The sequence below is a fragment of the Lepidochelys olivacea genome, assembly GCF_965140295.1.
Source record: "Lepidochelys olivacea isolate rLepOli2 genome assembly, chromosome: 7".
NCBI lineage: Eukaryota > Metazoa > Chordata > Testudines > Cheloniidae > Lepidochelys > Lepidochelys olivacea.
This window is the reverse complement of record NC_140417.1, coordinates 96349501-96373923: the sequence shown is the minus strand read 5'-3', so window position 1 is coordinate 96373923 and position 24423 is coordinate 96349501. Positions and strand designations below refer to the sequence as shown.

The 24423-nt window shown below is 41.6% G+C and overlaps 1 protein-coding gene across 1 annotated transcript in view; it reads left to right on the top strand.

Moving 5' to 3' along the window:
- KNDC1 (kinase non-catalytic C-lobe domain containing 1) overlaps positions 1-24423 on the top strand; it is a 129276-nt gene that overhangs the window by 7004 nt on the left and 97849 nt on the right. Inside the window, exon 3 of the mRNA XM_084635433.1 lies at positions 3561-3619. Coding sequence (XP_084491559.1) covers positions 3561-3619 — 59 coding nt within the window. The remainder of the gene's footprint in view (positions 1-3560; positions 3620-24423) is intronic.

Sequence of the window (24423 nt, the reverse complement as noted above, 5' to 3'; positions counted from 1 at the left end):
TTTTCCATTCCTCGGATCATCTTAGTAGCCCTTCTCTGTACCTGTTCCAGTTTGAATTCATCCTTCTTAAACATGAGACCAGAACTGCACACAGTATTCCAGGTGAGGTCTCACCAGTGCCTTGTATAACGGTACTAACACCTCCTTATCTCTACTGGAAATACCTCCCCTGACGCATCCCAAGACTGCATTAGCTTTTTTCACAGCCATATCAGATTGGCGGCTCATAGTCATCCTATGATCAACCAATACTCCAAGGTCCTTCTCCTCCTCTGTTACTTCTAACTGATGCGTCCCCAGTTTATAACTAAAATTCTTGTTGTTAATCCCTAAATGCATAACCTTACACTTCTCACTATTAAATTTCATCCTATTACTCCAGTTTAGAAGGTCATCCAGATCCTCCTGTATGATATCCTGTTCCTTCTCTAAATTGGCAATATCTCCCAGCTTTGTATCATCCGCAAACTTTATTAGCACACTCCCACTTTTTGTGCCAAGGTCAGTAATAAAAAGATTAAATAACATTGGTCCCAAAACCGATCCCTGAGGAACTCCACTGGTAACCTCCCTCCAGCCTGACAGTTCCCCTTTCAATATGACTCACTGTAATCTCCCCTTTAACCAATTCCTCTTCCATCTTTCCATGTTCATATTGATCCCCATCTTTTCCAATTTAACTAATAATTTCCCATATGGCACTGTATCAAATGCCTTACAGTGGATCTAATTTACCTAGATTTCAGTGTTTCCTTTGTCTAAAAAATCCCTTACTCAAAGAAGGAGATCAGGTTGGTTTGGCACAATCTACCTTTTGTAAAACCATGTTGTATTTTGTCCCATTTACTATTGACCTCAATGTCCTTAACTACTTTCTCCTTCAAAATTTTTTCCAAGACCTTGCATACTACAGATGTCAAACTAACAGGCCTGTAGTTACCTGGATCACTTTTTCCCCCTTTCTTAAAAATAGGAACTATGTTAGAAATTCTCCAGTCATATGGTACAACCCCTGAGTTTACAGATTCATTAAAAATTCTTGCTAATGGGCTTGCAATCTCATGTGCCAATTCCTTTAATGTTCTTGGATGAAGATTATCTGGGCCCCCTGATTTAGTCCCATTAAACTGTTCGAGTTTCGCTTCTACCTCAGATATGATAATCTCTACCTCCATATCCTCATTCCCATTTGTCATGCTACCATTATCCCTAAGATCCTCTTTAGCCTTATTAAAGACTGAGGCAAAGTATTTGTTTAGATATTGGGCCGTGCCTAGATTATCCTTGACCTCCACGCCATCCTCAATGTTTAGCGGTCCTACTTCTTCTTCGTTCTTTGTTGTCTTCTTATTTATATGGCTCTAGAACCTTTTACTGTTGATTTTTAATTCCCTTTGCGAGGTCCAACTCTACTTGACTTTTAGCCTGTCTCGCTTTATCCCTACATTTTCTGACCTCGATAAGGTAGCTTTCCTTCATGATCTTCACTGATGAACACAGTACAGCTACTAGATGCATATTAATTTTCTGGTACAATTAAAGGTGATGGTTGCTCTGTTCCCCAGCAGCTTAGATCAGCTGAGATGCCCAGGTTATCACCTAGATCTAAACAACTGGAGGCAGGAAGAGCTCTTAAAATTCTTAGGCTCTGGAATTTGTTTTTCCCTGCCTCCCACTGCTCTGATAGAACTTCAGCTTGACATATTGGACTCTTGTTCACCCAGACGTTTGCCTGAAAGGATGGGTTGGAGAAAGAGATTTTTGGGGTGAGGATTTGTAGCTTTTTAACATCTGTCTGATTTGAAGCCTTCATTTGACATTGAGTCTTGGGTGATAAATTTGTTATACATGTGATCAACTCTAAGAGCATTTTGTAAGTTTAAAAATTAACATTTCTCCCCTTCTGAGGGAAATAACCCAGCCTTTGGAGCCAAATCCCTCAGGCAAATGGGGCAACACCACCAAAACCCCACCATAGTTATACCCCCAATGACTGAGTTGCCAAATAGGCATTAATGCAGCATCATTGCTGCAATAATCTACTTACAAGCTGTGGTCCAGGCCCAAATCCTCTAATGAAGAGCTTCGCTCCTGGTCTTTCTGTATGGATTTGGCTTGGAAAGTGAAGTGAGCAGCTATGTCGGCGTGCTGGCTGGAGAGGCCCACAAGGGCATCAGTCATATTTGTGGCATGAGGTCAGCAAGCAACTGGGTTGCGTACTTTGAGATGGAGATTTGGTTCTTCCTCATCTCAGAAGATGTTAGTGATGGCTGGGAAGACTTATCTACATGTGCTTGTTCTGTAACTTCTAAGAAGTAATGGACAGAAGGCAAACTCCTATAAGCTTTTATTAGCTGGCCTTGGGAAATCTTTCCTTTGGTTACTGGCTTGGAATTTTGATTCAGAGATTCCAAGGCCAGAAGGGACCATTGTGATCATGTAGTCTGACCTCCTGTATAACACGAGCCATGGAACTTCCTCAAAATAATTCCTAGAGCACATCTTTTAGAAAAATATCTAATCTTGATTTTAAAATTGTTGGTGTTTGGAGAACCCCCACTACAACCCTTGACAAATTGTTCTAATGGTTGTATCCTCGCTGTCAAAAATTTGCACCTTATTGTCCGTTTGAATTTGTCTAACTTCAGCTTCCAGCCATAGGTTTGTGTTATACCTATCTCTGCTAGACTGAAGGTGCATTATTAAATATTTGTTTCCCATGCAGGTACTTAGTGTTGTCAAGTTATATCTTATCTTTCTCCTTTATTAAGCTAAATAGATTGCGCTCTTTGAGCCTTTCACTATAAGGCAGTGGTCTCCAAACTGTGAGGCGCCCCCCGCTAGTGGGGCATGGAGGAATCTTTGGGGGAATGCGGCGGGGCCCGGATCAGCCCCCATTGCAGTGGGGAGGGAGCGCCGCCCTGCCCTACCCCACCCCACCCCGCCCCACCGCCAACCACACTCCATCACTGCCTCCAACCACAGCTTTTGGCCTTGGTTCCTGGCCCTGGCCCCAGCTCCTGACTCTGCTCCCTGCTCCACTTCTGGCCACAGCCCTAGGTGCAGCCCCATTCCCAGTTCCCACCCCCAGCCACAACCCCAGCCTTGTCCTCCGGCTCTGTTCCTGGCCCCAGCTGCAGCCCTGGCCTCAGTTCCTGACCGCAGCTGCAGCCGCGGTCTGAGAACTTTCAGGTTCCCAGAGAGAAGGGGATTAAAAATATTAAGTTGGTAGTTTGGTGTCTCAAATAGTGGTTATCTCTTTCTCTGATTTTAATCTTTTTGCTCCTTAGTGGGGAGAGTGATAGTTTGCTGCTTCAGGATGGTTAGAAATAAGGTACAGAAAGGCATACTTCCCTATGTAATCATTAAAGGGTCCTTTTGGTTAGAATTAATAATTCCCCTACAGCACTGGAACCATCAGCTCTGTACAGAGTTGTGTTTGTAGCTTGGAGGTGTGAGAACCAACAGGCTTGTCAATTATATAGATGTTTCATTTTGTGACATCAAACTGTCAAGACGATATCATTGTCAATTTCTTAATCTGGCATTCTTTTTTATAGATGATCCAGAAGGTGCCTTTGTCCCACCAGAATTTGATATCACTGGTAACACGTTTGAGGTAAGTAACAGATAAAGATATAGATCTTGTTGGTATTCTTGGTATTTTTACAATACTGAATGCTTATAGTTTTTCTTCAACATACGGTCTTAATGTTTGTATTTAATGCTCATGAATGGGTATACTATTTTGGGAACGCAGACTATGTATATGTGTATTAAATGGAAATTTCTAGGGAAGTAAAATGGTATGTTAATTCTATATTAAACAATTTTTCACTAACTGAAAATATGAAAATCCTTTTTTGCAAGAACAGTATATTGGTCTGCCTTAAACCACAGCTGGTCTGAATTGTTTTATTTATCCTTCATTGGTTACATTTGTTTGTTCAGAGACTAGCCATGATTTTTTATGACCAAATATAACATTTGTTTGCTATCTTCTTCAATAAAATAATTCATGGTGGGGCAATCAACAATTTTATCTTTGGCTCAATGAAGAAACAAATGGATGTCTGTTGCCTTGCAATCCACAAATGCTCTACATTGTTAAATTAAATTAGTATTAAATTGTTTACACTAATTCATTAGTCTCCCAAATCAGCCATCCCATAGCAGTATTACAAGAATATTTTGTTTTTGTTACTTTCTATTGAAATTCCTGGATATACTATTTAATGTTTTTTGGCTTGTATTTTAGATAATACCTAAATTGGTTTAATGGGCAGCATGTTTTGTTGTCAGTCAAGATACAAGTAAATCTATTTTGTTTCCACATAATCTAATACAAATAACTTTATTTTGATGCTTGCCTATCTTTTGTATAATTAGGTTTTATAATTCTCTCTTGCTCAGCAAATGTGGGTTTTTGTTGTTTGTTTTTTTTTAAATGTGTCTGCCAATTAAGCTCTACAAATATGAGGATGAAAAAGAAATAGAAAAATTATAGACTATGGTATAATACAGTTCTGGAAGCTTTAGAGACATGAGTTCCTCTTCATCTCTACCCACTACCATGAACACTTGGCCATCATTACAATTACATAGGCAATCAGAGCTCAAATTGCTTGACAGTCTGTACTTCCAGGTTTTTGCACACTGGATGTTCTTTATATTCTGACTTGTTTTGGGAGAGAAAGATATAGTTGGTGGCTATTTCTTCCTGAGAGGCACTGAAACTTTTTCTCTTTTAGATTGATGTCCCTGCAGCTCTTTCAGGTCAGGAGGGATAAATATTTTCTCTACTCCTTATGCCCAGATAGGCCTCCTACATCTGATCAAGTCTTGCATTCTCATTCCAGCTCGTTGAGGTCTTTTTTTTCCTGTGCAAGCCTGTCTTCTCTCTGAGTCCAAAGGCCTTTACCTCTGGTGAGCTTGGTCTTGTGTGCCATGTGTAAGCCTCTGGCTGGCCAGTAGTTTGGAAGTCAAAGATTTTGAGCTTTTCTGACCCAGCAGTGCTCCAGAATGCATTGCTACTTCCCTGCTGCCAACTCTAGGAAGTCTCTGAACCCTTGAGATGTGAGACTCATTGCAGCTAGAGGTATTGGGAGAGTTTCTAAGTTCTGAAAATCAAATGTTGGAGGCAACTTTGGGATTTGAGAATTGGAGGAGGAGTACTTGTCCTAAAAGTCCTCAATTCTTAGTTTGTTTTAGATGATGTGCAAGCCATTTTTTTTTTCCAGATCAGTTTATCCATGTCTACTAAAAATCCCATAATGTCTGTTGTGGCAGTGCTTAGATATTTCTGTTATATTGAACCCACTGGAGGGAAGGAGAGGGAGAACAGTTAAATATACAAGATGTCTCTTTCTTTGTTACGAAGTTAGAAACTTAAGCAGAGCTCTCATCATCCTGAGCCTGCAGAGGGACAAACTGATGCTCAGTTCTCTGTACTGTACATTCAGAATCATGATGCTTTTAGTGAAACTGAACATTTTCACTCTGTATATGTACCTCGTGTATATACAGCTGTATACTATAGATGCTCTCTTACAAGGGTCATCACTGCAGTGCAATGGTATTTGAGAGAACCCCATTTTCCCCAGTGTACTTGGATTAGGAGAGGGATCTGTATTTAAGTTATGCAAATGTTGACTTTTTAATTGTTTTGGCTATATCTGACATCAATAAATTATGGATATTTAACAGGTACCCCAGGCCTAAAGACCTACCCCCAAAACGTCAAACCTATTTTACAAGGACACTGCTCTGGTTCCAGTAGACAGTGGCATTTCTAGAAAACAAAGTATCAAATGCACACTATTATAAAAGAGGTTGAGAAATAAACTAATTTTAAGGCACTTATTGCTTACAAGTATAGTTTATATTCCTGATCTGGTATTTTGCTGTCTTTCAATATTTGCCTGCTTTTATATTAAAAAAAGAAGGTTTACTCAGCACAGTAACAAAGACCGTTTAGATTCTATATGAACTAATATTGAGACACATTTCTCTTCTCTAAATCAAAAGTTTGACCAACTGTACATTTTCCCAGCTCCCTCTCTCCCCACCTCCCCTTCCCTTGTATCACAGTTTGCTAGCATGGTGATCAGTGAATTTTGACCGGTAAGAGAGGCACAACAGAAATAGTTGTGTTACTGAGAGTTCTTCAATAGATTTGTTTCCATCACCAACTCAGTACAGTAGGAGTTTGCCTTGGGTTAAAAGTGTTGCTAGTTTCAACCGAGTGTCAAATGGCTGTTTGTCCATATCACAAAACTACCCTTCAGTCTGGGACAGTGGGTCGCTAAAGCACAGCCCCACGGTTCTAGAATGTGATCTTGCATTTAGATGCAAGACTTAGATGTCTGCCATCTGTGAACGTGGTTTATAAATTTTTTTTAATAGCACAGCTGTTCATTTCACCTATGTTCCAACTAACTGATCTGTTTAATCCAAATCTGCATGTGCATTCAGCACTTCTTGATTTTTTTTTTCTGCCTATAGCAAGTTTAACATTTAGCACAAGTATTGATGATAACTCTGTGATCTCTTCCTTTTTAAGAGATGGAAACAAAGTGTAGTAGTTTTTTTTATTTTTATATATATAATTTTTTACCCTACCACACTTCTTTTAACTATAGTGAAGTCTTGAGAATAAAATCCCCAATAGGGTATGAGGGCACAGTGTAATGGCAGGGGTAGGAAGTGTGTAGCGGGGGAGTTCAGGGTCTGTGTGATGGGTCTGCCAGTGTGGTCTCAGGCAATATCCTGATGATGCTGTAACTTCTACCAGGCTGCTCTCCCTAGACCTTGATTGGGGCTCTAGCTTTTGTGTCAGCCTGACTGTAGGTGTGCGTCTAAATTTGAAATTCCACACTGTGGCACTTTGGGGTTTAACCCAGACCAGTAAAGGGTTGCGTCACCACCTTCCCTGCAACTCTGAGTGCCTTAAATGCTATGATGCTGTGGCTCACAGCCTTGACACCTACATCCAGAATACAAGCATGCAAGTCACACCCTGGCTTTTACTGCCCACTTACTTTTTGCAAGGTGATCCCAACACCTCCTCTGTCCTAAAATATCCCTCAAACTATCTGCTCTGTAGTGTTCAGCTCACTTGCTGAAGTTAAGTTTGCTACTCCTTTAAAGAGACAGTATTAACTTAACTGGCCTTGACAAACCCTCCACTTCAATCAGAGCACTTGGCTTATGATAAAAATATAACAAGTTTATTAACAAAAGGATATAGGTTTAAGTGATGCTAAGTATAAAGAATAAGGATAGAAATGACTACAAACAAATAAAAGTAAAATATGCTTCTAAGACTAAAACTTAATTTAGCAAGCTAGAGTCTTTTGTTCAAAGACGTTTTTCTCACCTATATTCAGTTTTCCAGAGACTTTCAACCAAGGGGGTTGAAAGGTTCCACTTTTCTCAGGTATAAAAGAGCCCTGGCCTCTTGAATCTGCCCTGTAATGGATGCCAAAATGGCTTTCTGTCCTTGCTTATATCTTCCAAAGTTCAATGACCTTGCTTCAGGAGGCAGGAAGGTTTTCAGCAGCTGTGACTTCCATCCCCTGCCAAGAGTGTTCAGTGGCCATCCTCCATTCTAGTTTGCCTGATGGCTTAGTCTGCCTTACATGTAACTGGACCTTCATTGTCTCTGCCTGACAACTAGGCAGGTCAGACAAGCAAATACATACTCCTTTGTCTAGGGCAGATTGGGCTTATACATTGCTTGCCAAATGCATTTTAAGAACAGAATTCTAGCACATATTTGCAACTCATCGTATACACCCTGTATATACACCATGCAATGATTTTTGGAACCAGAGTGTTTCCAGTTTGCATATGATACAGATTATGACAACAGTGAGTTGGGTGTAGTGAGTATGTCAGGCCTGACAAAAGTTGCTGATGAAGTAATGAACCGTCAGTGGGCCACTGTCACATCCACCCTCCAACCCCTATAACTGTTGAAAGTGTGAAGAAGCTTTGTCTTGTTACTTTCCTGTCCTCTCCAAAGCCACCTCCTGGGCTGCTGTGAAATGGAGGATATCTGTTTTCTCCCAAGCTGTGTGTGTGCGTGGTGGGGGTACTGGGAGGAAGAGGGAGAAATTACTTTGCTCGTTCTGTGGAACACTTTTTCTGATATGAGGTAGAGCAAGGAATTTTTCTGATACTTTACCCTCCTACCGTTCCTTGTGGTTCCTCTTCCACAGTGGTTAAATGCAGTATGCTTCCTGGTGAGGCTCCTCCAGCAGTAACAGGAAATTCACATGATCCTTGGTAGTTGACTGCTGTCAAGAAAATCTTGAATAATATAAGTGAAACTGATCAGTCTTGTTAAATTGATTCCGCTGCTTGGCAAAGAGGTATTGTAGCTGTCTGTCTCCATTCTCCACAGTTCAGTTTCCTGTATTTTATTCAGAGTTGTCTGCTTCCCTCCATGACAAAAATAACTTGCAACTTTTATTTTGGTTCATTATAATGACTCTGCAATGCTATGGAAGAGGGAGTTAGATTCTGTTCAAGCATAAGATTATTAACAAAGTTCCAGTAACCAACTCTTCTTACTAACATATTCTGTCACTGTTTTGTATTGGTTTTTCACAGATGTACCTGAGGTCAGAATACGAGGCCAGCAAAATAACAGATTTGTAATAAAGTACATCTTGGTCTTTCAGTTCCCAAATTCAGATTGTATGGCTGAATTTGGATTTTCAAACTGGCCTTTTAAGCATATTACATAGTAGTTTACTGTATATGTCTAAATGTGAGATTTGGCTGTTAAGTGACTCATGTTCAAATATTAGGCTATTCATGTTGATCAGTCTGTATCTTTTTGCAAAGAAATGCCATCAAAAGGCAGAAAACTGCATGATCAGATTTTCATAATCCTTTTTGACAGCCTCTTAGTCTATTGGGAGAGCTCTTTCTGTGCAGAAGTAGTTCTGTTTGTGCAGAGAGGTCTAGAAGAAATTAAGTATCAGGGGGTAGCCGTGTTAGTCTGGATCTGTAAAAGTGGCAAAGAGTCCTGTGGCACCTTATAGACTAACAGACGTATTGGAGCATAAGCTTTCGTGGGTGAATACCCACTTCGTCAGATGCATGTAGTGGAAATTTTCTCTTGAGAAAATTAGTTTCTCTTGGTTCTCTATTGACTGGAAGAGACTGAGCCTTGTCCTGGGTCTGAGAAGTCCTCAAACTCTGTTCTAATGGGCAGCTTCCATCTGTGTGCTGAACCATATATGAGGGTAACACCTTAGTGCTTGAGTCGGTGGACATGTTAGGAAATGTAGTTGGAGCTTTAAAATAAAATTTTCATAGAAAAGGACAAATATATTATGTATCTGAGATGAGAGACATTGTATTGCTATCTTCATATCCAATGATGAAATGTAAGGTTGCAAACCTTGATGCTGGATTTTAGCTAGTGGGATCCCTTAAAAATGCACTATTTAATACTATGGCTAGGTCAAATTTGAAACCTTTATTTTCCTTAAGATTCAGAAAATCTCTCTCTTCACATTTCCCCCCCACATTATAAATAAAACCCTGAAGTAAGAGATATATAATGTCTATATATGTTAGAACATACACAGACTATCTGTATCTTACTTCAGGGTTTTATTTATAGTGTGGAGGGGAATGTGAGGGGATAGGTGGGGAGGATTTATTAATACACTTGCTTAATATAGAACACTAATCTTAATGTAGGGTTCCACAAAGAAACTTGTCCATATTAATCATTTTTCTTTTAGCATTTTAGTGCTGTGTGTTCTACCCAAAAGAATTCAGGTTTTATTAAATCAAACTTGAAATAGGCAACTTGTCAGCACAGATAAATTTAACCTTTCCCTGTTTCAGGGTTGTCTTTGCACCATATGGACCTTGGTGGGATTCTTTTTTATTGATAGATGTGTTGTGTTTTGGGTTCTCTTTTTTTTTTTTTTTTTTTGGTAAATAGCTCTAATTTTAACTTTTTCCTTGCACAACAAAAAATCTAATTCAGGTATGAATTTGAGAGGTAACATAAATTTTCTCTGCTCAACAGCTGTATAACTACTTTCTAGGTCCCATTCTTACTATGTCGATTGGGAACAAATTGTGTTAGTTAATTAAGAGAGAAGTTTCACACTATAAGAGTCCTCTTGAAAGTAGAGAGGAAGTATTCTGGGTAATTATTGATACATCTAAAGAAGTAGATGTGAAACTCACAATTTCAGAATGAGTTTAAAATTTGAATGTAAGAAGCTTCTAAAATTAGTTTTCTATTTTTTCCTGTCTGGTCTTTCAGGCATCCAGATGTTTTATTGTAATGCTATTCCCAGAAGTGTCTTAATTACTTCTTCTTGGATTACTCTTTCAAATCCTTAGCAGAGAAATCAATGGGGACCTTATTCATCAAAATTTGAGGTGTATGCACAATACTTGCTGCCTAGAAGGGTACTGTCAGAATGGTGGCATAGGTAGCTTTTTCTACATTTTGGCCACAAATGTGCAAATACATGAGTGAATAACTTTACATATCTCAGTAGTCCCATTAAGTCAGTGCATCTAGTTAGTAGCGTATGTAAAGTTATTCAAGCTTAAGTATTTGCAGGCTGAGGACCTCGTGTGTGTGTGTGTGTGTGTATACCCTTCACAAGAGGGTTTTTAAGTGAAGTGACTGCCTTGGAAAGTGACTAATAGGAGTGCCCTGAGCCTGTGGGGAGCTATGCACAAATTTTGACCTGTAACAGTTGGGGGGGGTTTCAGTCCTCTGTCTCTCCTAAGCAAAAACTGTCAATACACTGAATTGTGTGGTGGCTTTTATGTGCGCTAATGGCAATTGTAGAATGGCATCAAACTAATATTCATTTTGACTTGAGGTAGGATTAGAACTCTAGTTACTGGAGATGAAAGGCTGGCAGATTTACCTTAAACTAAGCTAAGACTGTTTAGTGGATATGCCCCTCCAGTAAACCAAAATACATGGGTTATACTTTTTGTGTGTGAGTAGTAAGACATGTCCGTCTCTCAATAAATGAAAAAAGTGAACTGACCTTTATGGGTTTTACCTTTCAGCCAGCTGTCAATGTGGCTTCCATTTTTATGGGTGCAGTTTTGAGCCCATAGTAGCTGTTTTACTAATTCACTACTGGCACTATATTAGTGGTTAGTTTGGGCCTGAAGTAGACTATGAAGAGATCCATGTGGTATGTAGCGTTATAACTTTTGGTGACATTTTTAGTGTACCACACCTTTTAGTCTTTAGGAGTTTGCCCATCAGTGAGGTCAGCTGCCATTTTGTGAGGCAGAGTTGATTCAGTACATTAGAGGAGACACACACTCTGCTCTGAAATGGAGCAGAAATTTTTGTTCAAATTTTTGTTCTTGGTTTTATTTCCATAATGTAAAGTAAATCATTAAAACTGAAGATACATATTGGCTCTTTGTGCCTGGAAAGCATAAGTCTGTCTATTAATATTTTTTGTCAAGAATTCATTGAGTGCACCAAAATGCAAGTACAATTACTGCTGGTTTTTTTTAAAAAAAGTACATCTCTGAAAATCTGGCAGTAGTTCTCAAAATAACTCCTGTGTGCCCTCAGTGGGAGGAAGAGGTCAGGGGACCCAGTGGTGACAGTTCCAACATCCTTGGTCTGTCCATGATCCTCTTCCCCCCCCCCCCCCCCGCCATGTTCTGCTATGTGGGGTACTCTCGGTGAAGCTTCAGTCCATACTGCTGGTGAACGAGCTATAAAGAGAAATATTTATTGAAATATTTATTGCCTTTCTCCCTCATTGATTCTGCTACCAAGAGGTCCTTTGTACCCCATTTGCCCTTGAGGGAATGTGGCAGTCTGTGTGATTATTGTAGGGACTTAGTGGGATAATGATGGGCACCCACAATTATTCATGTTTGTAAAACTTTTTTTCTTTTTAAATCCTATTGCTATTGTTCATGCGTGACTCCTAATGTTAATGGGGAAAGATTTGCCTCACTGAACAGAGTAGCCTTCTGAAATGTAACAACCATTTTGTATAACTGAGTTGGCTTAAAATGAAAGTGTGTATAGACTAGCCTGGATCTTTATAAATCAAGACACAAATGTCTACCATTTTATTGTACTCCAGGTGGAAAAATCTGAATAAGGTGTCTTGGAAAAGAGTTGGCACATTGAAATATCTTCGTTTTCAATTGTAGATACCACTGTCTGTCCTTCCATATCAATCTACCCACTGCATCCAATCTTGTTCTTCTTCCCCTGCCCAGGGTTGCCAACTTTGTCATATTTAAAAACCAGACACTCTAGCAATGCTGCCTCTGAGGTCCCTGAACCCTGTTTGTTCCTTTTCCCCTCCTTCCCCCCTGTTGCTCGCTGCTCTTCCCCTTTCTCCCCCCAGGTCTGGAGGGACTCATCTGTGGAGCCAGGGCTTTGAGCCGCAGCTGCCTGATGCAGGTAGGAGGTGGCCCTGGCTGAGTAGGGGCTGGTGCAGGTGATGACCTGGCACCTCCACCACCCGCAGTAACCAGACTTTGGGTGTCTGATCAGTACATCTGACTGGATGCAGTGAGGTCAGACTTTTCAACCAGACTTTTCAGTTGAAAACTGGGTACCTGGCCACCCTGCCCCTGCCTCCAGACTTATTCAGATTTTTTTGTTTTTTCTCTTGGCTTTCAGATAAAGCTACTGAAATTAGAGAAATCTTTAAAAATAGAAAGCTTTGTAAATGCATGGGACAATAGAAGTATTAATAGTGAAAAGTGTCAGAACCTTTTATAAGGCCTTAAAACCAAAGGAGCTTGACTCATCAGCTGTGATATTAAGTGAATAAGTAGGGACTACTTAGTTTAGGGGCAATTGAGACACAATAGTATTGTGTGCCTAGAGATCATGGTATGCGCTATGTAATTCAGAAATATATACAATATGTATTCTATAACTTGTTAGTTAAACAACGTTGTCTCATTTCTCCTCCTTTTGTTCCAGCTTGGTTTTTAGACTGCAATGTCTGCAAAGAGTTACTAATGTTGTGCAATGCAAATTGATTGCTTGACATTTCACACAAGAACAAGTTAAGACTTGCAAGCTTTCATTTAGATGTTAGGCCAATAAAAAAGTCAATCTGAGTAGTGAAATAAATTGCATGTAAATTTCAACCACAAGTGGATTATTTGATTACTCCTGGGTTGTAATTCCTTTCTTTCCCTCTACAGAAATATTTTTTTGAGTAAATAGCTTTCAAATACTCTTTGGACACCTCTTCAGCTTTTTGCAAACAAATTACATCTGAATGATTACCAGAGTAAGATTTTTTTTAAAAAACAAACCAACCAACCAAACACAACCTGAATATAGGTATACAACTATCCTACAGTTTGTTTCAGCAATTCAATAACTAGAAAGTAGTTTGTGAGTATTCTACTGTTTAGCATTTTTATTTGCAGACTAATTTTCTATCACATCTAAGGTGCAAAATATATGCTTTTTTTAATTCATAATACAATATTTCAAAGTAATTACATTTTGCTCATGCAGGAAACTATTTGTTCTCTCTGTTATGAAACAAGACTTAAAAATAATGGGCCTACTTCATTATGTATGATGCTGAGGGACTCTCCTGCAAGAAAATATGCTGGGGCGTTATGCCTTCCATACTAGTTCTGGGTTTTATTTCTGATCTCAGTTACACCAGTAAATTTCCCAAATGGATGGAATTTGTCTGGATGATGCTGGCACAATTGAGAATAGTATCTGAAATCTGACCTTCTGTATGTTTAACTGTTGCATAATCCTTCAATATTCCATAATCTAGTTCCATTGCAATAATATTGGGAGGAAGTGTGGTTTTGTGATTAGGGGAAGGGAGTGGTATCAGGACTCTGGAGTTCTTGATGCAAGTTATTGGGTTCAATAAAGGGGAAACTGGGTTAATTCTAAGGCCTATGCTTATTTACAAAAGGTCAGACTAGGTGATCTAATGATCTCTGTTGGCATTAAAAATCTATGAATTTTTTTCTGAGCATGATCACAGGTATTTCAGCTTTTATTTTAGAAAGCCATGTAAGTCACATGACAGATGATGAAATGTGCATAGAGTTCTTTGGGTATTCATTGCCATCTTACCTTGGTTTGCATAAAGATCCTATGTTTATAACTAAGGCTACATTTTAGTCACGGGTATTTTTAGTAAAAATCATGAAAAAAGCAAATAAAAATTCACGGCCCGTGATCTGTCCATGACTTTTACTATATACCCCTGTCTAAAACTTGGTGGGGGCTGCCCAGGGTGTGGTGGGGGCATGCAGCCTGGGAGGACCCCCATTGGTGCTGGGGGGGCCTGATGGCGTGCAGCCCGGGAGGACTGCCGCTGGTGCTGGGGGGTGTTGACAGGGCCGGCAGGCTCCCTACCTGGCTCTGTGCCTCCCCCTGCCCTCCAGCAGCAGAGGGTGTGTGTGTGTGTGTGTGTGTGTGTGTGTGTGTGTTTGGGGGGGGGGTGAGGGTTGGGGCACAGGATGGGGTGAGGCAGGCTCTGGGCAGAGCTTATCTGGGGGCTTCCCGAAGCGGTGACATCCTCCTCGCTCAGCTGCTAGACGGAGGCATGGCCAGGCAACTCTGCGCACTGCCTCTGCCTGGAGGCACTGCCCCCGCAGCTTCCATTGACCGCAGTTGCCAGCCAACGGGATCTGTGAAGCCAGCGCTCTGGGCAGAGGTAGCGCATGGAGCTTCCTGACTACGCCTCCACCTAGCAGCTGAGTCAAGGGGATGTTGACACGTCTGGGGAGCCCCTCAGGTAAGCGCCGCCCAGAGCCCGCCTCACCCCGTCATGTGCCCCAACCCTCTGTCATACCCAAATTCTGCTACTGTATGGGGAGGGGAGGGCAAGACTGCCCCACCAGCGGCCATTGCTACTGGCACAGCGGCTGTCTGAACTGCCCTCGGGCCAGGTGCTTCGTCCTCTGCGGAAGTCAAGAAGGTAACGAATTCTGTGACAAACTCGCAGCCTTATTTATAACCAGTCCAACAAATTGAAAAAACAGGGGTGTGTGTGTGTGTATGTGTGTGTGTATATACATTGAACATTTCTCCTAATCCTTTCATTTCAAGCATTAGTTTGCTGGATTTATTTAGAAGGATAATAACCATGTTCAGGCCCTCGTTCACAGAATTTAAATGCTTTGCACCATGAAAGTACAGAAATCTCTATGAAACACCAAGCTACTTCAATAATGTAAGGAAACCAGAGAGAGCCAAAATAAGGTTGGATGCAAGTTCCAAAACAAAACAACTTCTGATCCACTTCCTGTATCTTATTATTCATGGCTAGCTGAAAACCTTTGCTTATGCACTGTTAATTTCTATATGGCCCATTCTTTAAATTTGATGTCTGAAACACAGTTGAACTTCAATGAAATCTCAGTACAGAATGTAAATAGCTAATTCATAATTGGAATACTTGAATAAAGATACTGAATGCTTATGCCGTCACCATCCAGAGCTTCCTTGTTGGCTTTTCCCATATTGTCTCTTAAATCTGCAAATAAGAGTTTCTACAGAAGCCTATTTATTTATCTCTGTCAAGGAGTAACACAACAGATTCTTTGTCATGCTCTGTATTTACACATTGTAACTTCAAGGATTGCTTCCTCTCTTGCTCTTCAATTCATACATTCTAAGTCCAGAAGGGACTATTATGATCCTCTGGTCTAACTTCCTACATAACACAGGCCATAGAATTTCAGCCACTAATTCCTGAATCAAAGGCAGTAACTTGTGGTTGAACAGGGGCATATCTTTGGGTGTATTTCTAAATCTTGATATGAAGACTTGAAATGATAGCGAATCAACCATATCCTTTGGTGAGTTGTTCCAATAGTTAATTACCCTAACAGTTTTAGAAAAATTCTAAAAAGGTGCAATTTTTTTTAATTCAATTTCCAGCCTTTGGATCTTGTCATGCTGTTTTCTATTTGTCTTCTAGTATCCAAAATCTTCTCGTTAGGTGGCTACTTAAATTATGATTGTCACCTCATAAACTTTTTGCTGATAAGCTAAGTAGATTGAACCCATTAAGTCTCTCACTATAAGGCATGTTTTCCAGACCCAAATCATTTTATGTACCTCTCCTCTGAACATGCTCCAATTTCTTTTTATTTATTTATTTATTTTTTTAATAAAAAGTGGATGCCAGAACAGGATGCAGTACAGTATTTTGATAATGGTCTTAACAATGCTGTACTCAGAAGTAATATCACCTCCGTTTTCAAATTTCCGTTGTTTATACATCTGCCCGAGGGTCATGTTAGCCCTTCTAGTTACAGCATTGCATTGGGAGCTGATGTTCATTTAGTTATCTACTGTAGCCCTAAATTCTTCTCAAGCTGCTTGTTTCCAGAATACAGTCTACCATCATGTAGGTATGGCCTGTGCTCTTTGTTCCTAAGTGTGCAAACTTGTCTTTGGCTGTATTACACCACATTTGATTTGTGCCTAGCTTGCAAAAGGATCCAGATCACTCAATATATGTGAATTGCCCTCTTCATTTTTCTCCTCCTCCAGGCTGTTTTATTTTTAAAATAAGATGTCTGCCCCAAGTTCTGGGTACCATAACACAATGAAGTTTCAGAAGAATTAAAATTGTTCCACCATGAATTCAGACAGATACACACCTACAGATACTTCATTCCATACCTTCATTGTTATGGGACTTTCAGCTCTCTCCAAAAACCCTGTTGAATGGATCTTTTTAGTGTGCCCAGAAAGTCACCAGGCTATTGGGACTCAAGGTCTCAGAGCCCCTGCAGAGAACTTCCTACCAGCTGCCCCCTTCCTTTTGTAGTGAGGGGGATGCAGATCGGGCACCCCTTCTGGGTGCCGCTGTGGCAGGGAAAAAACATGGTCCTTTAGGAATGCTGGTTGAAGGCCACGTAGAGCTTTATAGGTCATAACCAGCATCTTAAACTCCAGCTGAAGACCAACAGGCAGCCAATGCAGATCCCAGAGCACTGGTGTCACATGCCCCCCTCAATAATCAAGCTGCTACTTTCTGCTCCAGGCTCAGTGTCTGGTTTTTAAAGTACAGCCCCATGGAGAATGAATTGCAGTAGTCAAATATTAGAAGTGATAAATACCTGTCAGACTGCAGCTGCGGATCTAAAATAACCCCTAAATTGTAAACCATAGTAACTGATAGCAGATGTGCTTCCACAATTGAAGGGACTGATACTACCTCCATCCTCTCCTCTGGCAGCTTCCCTCAAGCCACCATCGTCACCTCAGTCTCGACTCAGTTGACCTTCAGCTAGCTCTCTCATCCATCCCTCAGTCTCAACTAGTTGAGGCTCTCAACTGCATTGTCCAAGTCAGAGACCTACAGATGAGTGTCATTAGCATACTGATAACACTGTACTCCTCCTTTTATCACTTGCAAATGTGACAGGGTCAGGCCAGATGGCTACAGGAGAGTGATAGATGGCAGATATGTTAGCTCCAGGTTAAGTAGGTCCCTTTTCCCTGGGTAAGGTAACAGGGAAGGTTCCAGAACAATCAGGAACTTTCTGGAAACAAGTAAGGCAGACGGGCTGATTAGAATGTCTGCAGCCAATCAGGAAGCTGCTAGAATCAATTAAGACAGGCAGGCTAATCGGGGCACCTGGGTTTTAAAAAGGAGCTCACTTCAGTTTGTGGTGTGCATGCAAGGAGCTGGGAGCAAGAGGCGCAAGAAGCTGAGAGTGAGAAGGCATACTTCTGGAAGACTGAGAAGTACAAGCATTATCAGACATCAGGAGGAAGGTCCTGTGGTGAGAATAAAGAAGGTGTTGGGAGGAGGCCAGGGGGAAGTAGCTCAAGGAGTTGTAGCTGTCCCGCAGCTGTTACAGGAGCCACTGTAGACAGCTACAATCCACAGGGCCCTGGGCTGGAACCTGGAGTAGAGGGTGGGCCCAGATTCCCCCCATCCCTTCATCCCCCCCAACTCCTCACTTGATACTGGAGGAGTTGAACTGGACTGTGGATGCCACCAAAGGGGAAGGTCTCTGGCCTGTAACCCCGATCCAATAGGTGGATCAGCAGAGACTGCAGGGAATTGTTCTTCCTCCTTTTCCACATGATGGCCAGTGATGAGGCTAACTGAGTGAATGGCAGATTTGAGCCATGAAAGTGGCCGAACTGTGGGCTGCCGTGAACCTCTGAGGTGAGCAAATCCACCAATAAGTGCAGGACCCACCAAGGCAGAGGAGGAACTTTGTCACACAAAATTTATCAGAAATAATTTAAATTTCTTGCAGATCACTGATAAAATATTGGGCTGAGAATAGATTCTCACTAGAATCCTTCCACAAACCTTCCCCTCTCTCCTCTCCATCTTCCCTTCCACACACATGGTCAGTGGCATGGTACTATAAGCCATTTTGTCTTTCATTATGATGATCGAAATATTTTTTTCTAAGCTAAGGTTAAACCTGAAACTGTCCCCACCTCTGGATTTCCTAGTTAGTCCCCTCTTCTGTGTATCTTATTTGCCTTTTAAGAATAAAATTGTCTGGGTCAGAGGCTGTCCTTATTTTTGTCTGTACAGCCCATTGTACACCATATTGAAGGCATAAATATCCTTTAATATTCTGTGCAGGTTTATTTCCATATATCAATGTGACACAGAGCTGAGAATGAAGAGTAGAGAGAGAGGACATGGAGATAAAATCTAACTTCCCTGGTGTGGTTGCCTGGGGGTGGAAATAATTTGGTGGGTTTTACCTAACTGATTACTTGACAGTGATTGTCTAGTGTTGGACCAAATTTCCCACCATCGAAAGCCTTGTATCCCCTGGAGGAGAGCTTGTCACAGCTTCTTTATAGAGTCCATCAGTACTTCTCTGTATATCTAAGGTAGGGTAGCTATAGGGACACCAGCTTCAAGGCAGCTTCTGTTGACATAAATACGGTGTGATACTTTTCCAGCAAGTATATTTTCAGTCTTGAGTACACCTCATTCCCTAGAGAAAAACTTTAAAGGGTGAAAACTTGCTTCTAGGTTTACATGCTGTTCGAACTCCCTGTATTTTCTCAAACTGTGACGAGGCTTGCATTTGGCCAGGCTTTTATCTCAATCACTTTAAAATGGAACTACCAGTATTTCACAGATGTTGGACACTGATGTCTTGAAGAGGAAAAACCTAAGCGTGCCACTGACGATTCGGAGTAGGGTTGGGGAGAGAGATGTCTTCATTTAGAGAAAGGAGGGCTTTTTATTTTTTGACAGTGCACTTAGAATGTTTCTTTTTACTGCATTGTGAATACCTACCCCACACCAGTTGAGCAGGGGGTTAACCAAAATCTGTGGGCTGAGGAAGCCAGCCCCCAACTCCTCTGCTGGGCATGCTCCAACTGGGACCAGAATATAAAAGGGAGTAATTCAGCACAAGAGCAGACATGTGTTGCAGGCTTCCATCAGGAGAATGCCAGAGCTCCAGTACACAGCAGCCAGCTGAGTTGAGACTCCAGCAACCCGCTGACAGAGGAAAGACAGTGGAAGCCACAAGACCACCAGCACTGGAAGGAAGAGTAAGAAGCAGTGACCACCAAGGTGACCAAGACTTCTGGTGGTTATAGAAGCACCAGAAGTGATGGGTTCAGTCCAAGAGACCCCCTTGGGACTGTCCCCTGATGTGCTGAAGTTACCTCTGAGCCCGTTTTCCAAAACCTTGTTTTGTTGAGCCACACACGCTAGTATGCTGCAACAAAGACCCAGGTCTAGTCCACGCCCCCAAAGCTGCAGCCTTTAACCAAAAACTGCTCAACAGGTCACCTGTCTCCTATGCCCAGACACCCAGTTCCCAATGGGATCCAAACCCGAAATAAATCAGTTTTCCTCTGTGTAAAGCTTATACAGGGTAAACTCATAAATTGTCTGCCCTCTATAACACTGATCGAGAGAGATGCACAGGTGTTTGCTCCGCCAGGTATTAATCACTTATTCTGGGCTTACTAATAAAAGTGATTTTATTAAGTATAAAAAGTAGGATTTAAGTGGTTTTAAGTAATAGACAGAACAAAGTAAGTCACCAAGCAAAATAAAGCAAAAACACGCAAGTCTAAGCCTAATACATTAAGAAACTGATTACTGGTAAAATCTCACCCTCAGACGTTCCAATAAGCTTCTTTCACAGACTAGACTCCTTCCTAGTCTGGGCCCAATCCTTTTCCCCTGGTACAGTCCTTGTTTGTTCCAGCAGGCATATCAGGTGAAAAGCAGGGGCTTTCTCATGACTGGGACCCCACTTTGTTCTGTTTCACTCCCTTTTATAGCTTTGGCACAAGGCGGGAATCTTTTGTTTCTCTGGGTCCCCACTCCTTCTCCTAAATGGAGAAGCACCAGGTTTAAGATGATTCCAGTTCAGGTGACATGATCACATGTCACTGTAAGACCTCCTTCATTACCTGGGAGCTGGCCAACACCTACACAGGAAGGCTTGCAGGTAAACAAACCCATTCACAGTTTGTTGATTCTGAAACACCCTCAATGGCTTCCACTTAATGTGTTTACATCAGTAATACAAGTTTGTCTTATTCTCCTAACTCCAGACATAGAAATGATACATGCAAACAAATAGGAGGAATACACGCAGTAGATTATAACCTTTGTAATGATACCTTACAAGAGCCCTTTAGTATAAAACCTATTCCATTTACATTATATTCACACTGATATTAGCATATTTCCATAAAACATATGGAGTACAGTGACACATCAGGACCCTAGGGCCCTGGACTGGGATCTGGTGGAGAAGGGTGGACCTGGTTCCCCCTACCCTGGCTGCCCCACCACTGGGACAGCTGATGCCTGGAGGGGAGAAGTTAGCAGTTACGTGGACTTGGGCTATGCTGTGCTGCCCGGAACCACAGGACAGCCCCACTGATGCTGGCCGTTGGACCATACTGCCCTGAGCTGCAGGGCCACCACCTAGATCCAGTCACTTGGACCACCAAATAGCCATTTTGATAACCTCCACAATCCAACACCCTGTAACGGGTTGTACCTACCCTGTGACATCCACTAGCGTATGGAGATTCCATTGAGTCTGATTAGATTGTACTCAAGGTTGGAGGCCATTGGTAAGATGGTGCACTGTAGGCTTTAGCTCCCTAAATATCCATGCAGTTTGCATTTCTTCTCTTCTAAATTTGTTGTGGGTGACCATATTTCTAAGTTCCTTTTCTTGTAGAATTTGTTGCGGTTCTAAGGAAAGTATGTATGCGGGAAGGAGCAGGGTGGTGGAGACAACTGATGGAGCAATGACAAGGACCTCCAAAAAGTGACCCAATAAGGCAGGCTAACTGGCAAAACAGACCCCCTGCCCGATAGATGTGGAGATGTAGATGATTTTGAAATGGCTGTTTGAGAGCCAGCAACACTAGACCCAGCTGCTATAACAGATCGTTTCACAGTTTCAGCTCCAGATGGCGTAACAGCAGGAGCAGCCTCAGCAAATGGTATGGGAACTGGCCACCCAAACTGATGCGCAGCAAAAGCAGTTGGTCCAGTAGATGGCAGCACTGCTGCGGCCAACTCCACTGCCTTTCCTCACCCTGACGGGGCCAGAGGTGGGGAACATTTTGGCAGGGCTCCTCGTGTCTCACTAAGATGAGACCCAGTGACAATCCCGAAGAGTTCCTTATGACATTCAAATGGATTGCCGTGGCTGCCAGACACTGGACTACCCTCTTGGCACCATATTTAACTGCTTGGTCCAGACCATCTACCGGAATCATGAGTAATTGGAATACAGCAATGTGAAGGCTGGCAGTCTGGACCAGGCTGGCATCAGTCATCTGCTGTGAACAGTACCTGCCCTAGGCTAGGCCAGCGTCTCTGGGACTACTGCTAGCAATGGCTGGAACCTGAAAAGCTGTCCGGGATCCAAGTGGTGGAGATGGTGGCATTGGAGCAGTTTACCCACATCCTACCTGGTGTGGGAAAAGAATGGTTGCAAGCCGTGCACCCCTGAGCAGAAGAATAGCCTTACTGACTCTGGCCAGTGCCCTGAGCTGCAAGCAGCCACCTAAATCCAGGCCACCTGGGCCACCAAATAGTCATTTTGATAACCCCCACAGTCTGAACCTGTGATAGTGTACCTACCCCATGAAATGCATTAATGTACAGCTATTCCATTGAGTCTGATTAGATGGTACTCATGGTTGGAGGCGATACATAAGATGGTGTCCCATAGGCTTTAGCTCCCTAAATATCACCATGCAGTTTGCATTTCTTCTCTTCTAAATTTGTTGTGGGTGGCCATGTTTCTAAGCTCCCTTTCTTGTAGAATTTGTTGCAGTTCTAAGGAAAGTGTGTATGCGAGGAGGGGCAAGGTAGGCTTTTGTTGTTGTTCACAGCTGGTGTGGAAACAGTGTTCATATATTGGGCATTTTTAATGCTGTCTCATATCCTTCCTTTTCCCTTATTCCCACCCTATTTATTTATTTGTATTTCAATAGTGCCTAAAGCCCCAATAGTGATTTGGGGCCCTATTGTATTACATGCCACACAAACACATAGTAAAAGATGGTCTCTGTCTCAAAGGACTTACACACAAACTTCGGACAAGCTGCAATAACATGCAAAAGGATCTAATAGGTCTCTTCCAACTCTAGGTTTCATGAATCCTATTATAGAAATTTTCTTTTTGAGACTGGGATTTTTTTTCTCACCTTCCTAGAAGAGCTGAAGTGTCTGAGTGAGTGGCTTCTAATCTATTTTCAGTACCAAGAGTCATTGTTCAAAGCTGAAGCAGTGACCGAAGTGTGGTATGCCTAATTGCCATTCCTTAGTGATTATACTGTACCATGTTGCCACCACTGGCTGAGCACAATTTAATACAGGGTTTTGAGATTTGCAATGAAACTTGCAAAGCAATTCCTATTGCAGGCAGTCTATATAGAGGTTTTTGTTAAAATAATGAATGCATGATGACTAGTAGATTAAGATTTCTTAGTGTCCTGTGATGAAGGATATGTGATCAATGTTTCACATACCTATGGTGATGTGAATCTGATGTCACTTCGCTTACTTGCATTCACAAATATTTTTTCATGAACAGCTTCAAAAAGCTGTTGAATGGTCATTTTTCAAGAAATGTGTCACAGAAGAGCTGAAATTCCATGGATCAACTGGAATTTGATTTAATTTGATTAAAAGGTTGCTGGACATCTCATTAAACTCAAAGTCCACATCCTGACTATTTTAATCTTCTAGAACTATGCCATTGGATAATATGTAGCGTGCGTAGTCCATATAAGTCTATATTTCCAAATGACATTTTGCACACCTACTTTGTTTTTTGTTTGTTAATTCAACTTCAAATGTAATCTCTCCCTAAGACAACAGGCTGTCTTTCACCATGTGTAACTGAACAGGATTACGTTATGTCCCGAAAAGGAAACAGTGCACAGATTTTTAGTTATCATGAAAATGCTGTTATGGTACTCCTCATTTCATGTCATCTTAAGCACGTAGTGAGTTTACTAAATACTAATGTCCATACTTATTCTGGGTAGAAGTTACTGACCATACCCTTTTGTATGTATTTTAATCTCTGAACCTTTCTCTTCAGGAAAGAGTAAGAAATGTACCATATTCATATCCTAGAATAGTTTCAGTGTTCATAAATCGGTCTCTGCATTTACCTATACAATTTTTGTTAAGAAAAATCTTCAGTGAAAGTTCTTAAAGCCAGTAAGCTCCCAAAGTATAAACTAGGGGCCTACATTTGCCCAAGAACCACCAAATTTGCTGTCCATATCCTTTATAAGAGTAAAAAGAAAAGGAGGACTTGTGGCACCTTAGAGACTAACCAATTTATTAGAGCATGAGCTTTCGTGAGCTACAGCTCACTTCCTCAGATGCATATCGTGGAAACTGCAGCAGGCTTTATATATACACAGAGAATATGAAACAATACCTATTCCCACCCCACTGTCCTGCTGGTAATAGCTTATCTAAAGTGATTTCCAGCACAAATCCAGGTTTTCTCACCCTCCACCCCCCCACACAAATTCACTCTCCTGCTGGTGATAGCCCATCCAAAGTGACAACTCTTTACACAATGTGCATGACAATCAAGCTGGGCTATTTCCTGCATAAATCCAGGTTCTCACATCCCCCCCACCCCCATACACACACAAACTCACTCTCCTGCTGGTAATAGCTCATCCAAACTGACCACTCTTCAAGTTAAAATCCAAGTTAAACCAGAACATCTGGGGGGGGGGGGGTAGGAAAAAACAAGAGGAAACAGGCTACAACTTGGATTTTAACTTGAAGAGTGGTCAGTTTGGATGAGCTATTACCAGCAGGAGAGTGAGTTTGTGTGTGTATGGGGGTGGGGGGGATGTGAGAACCTGGATTTATGCAGGAAATAGCCCAGCTTGATTGTCATGCA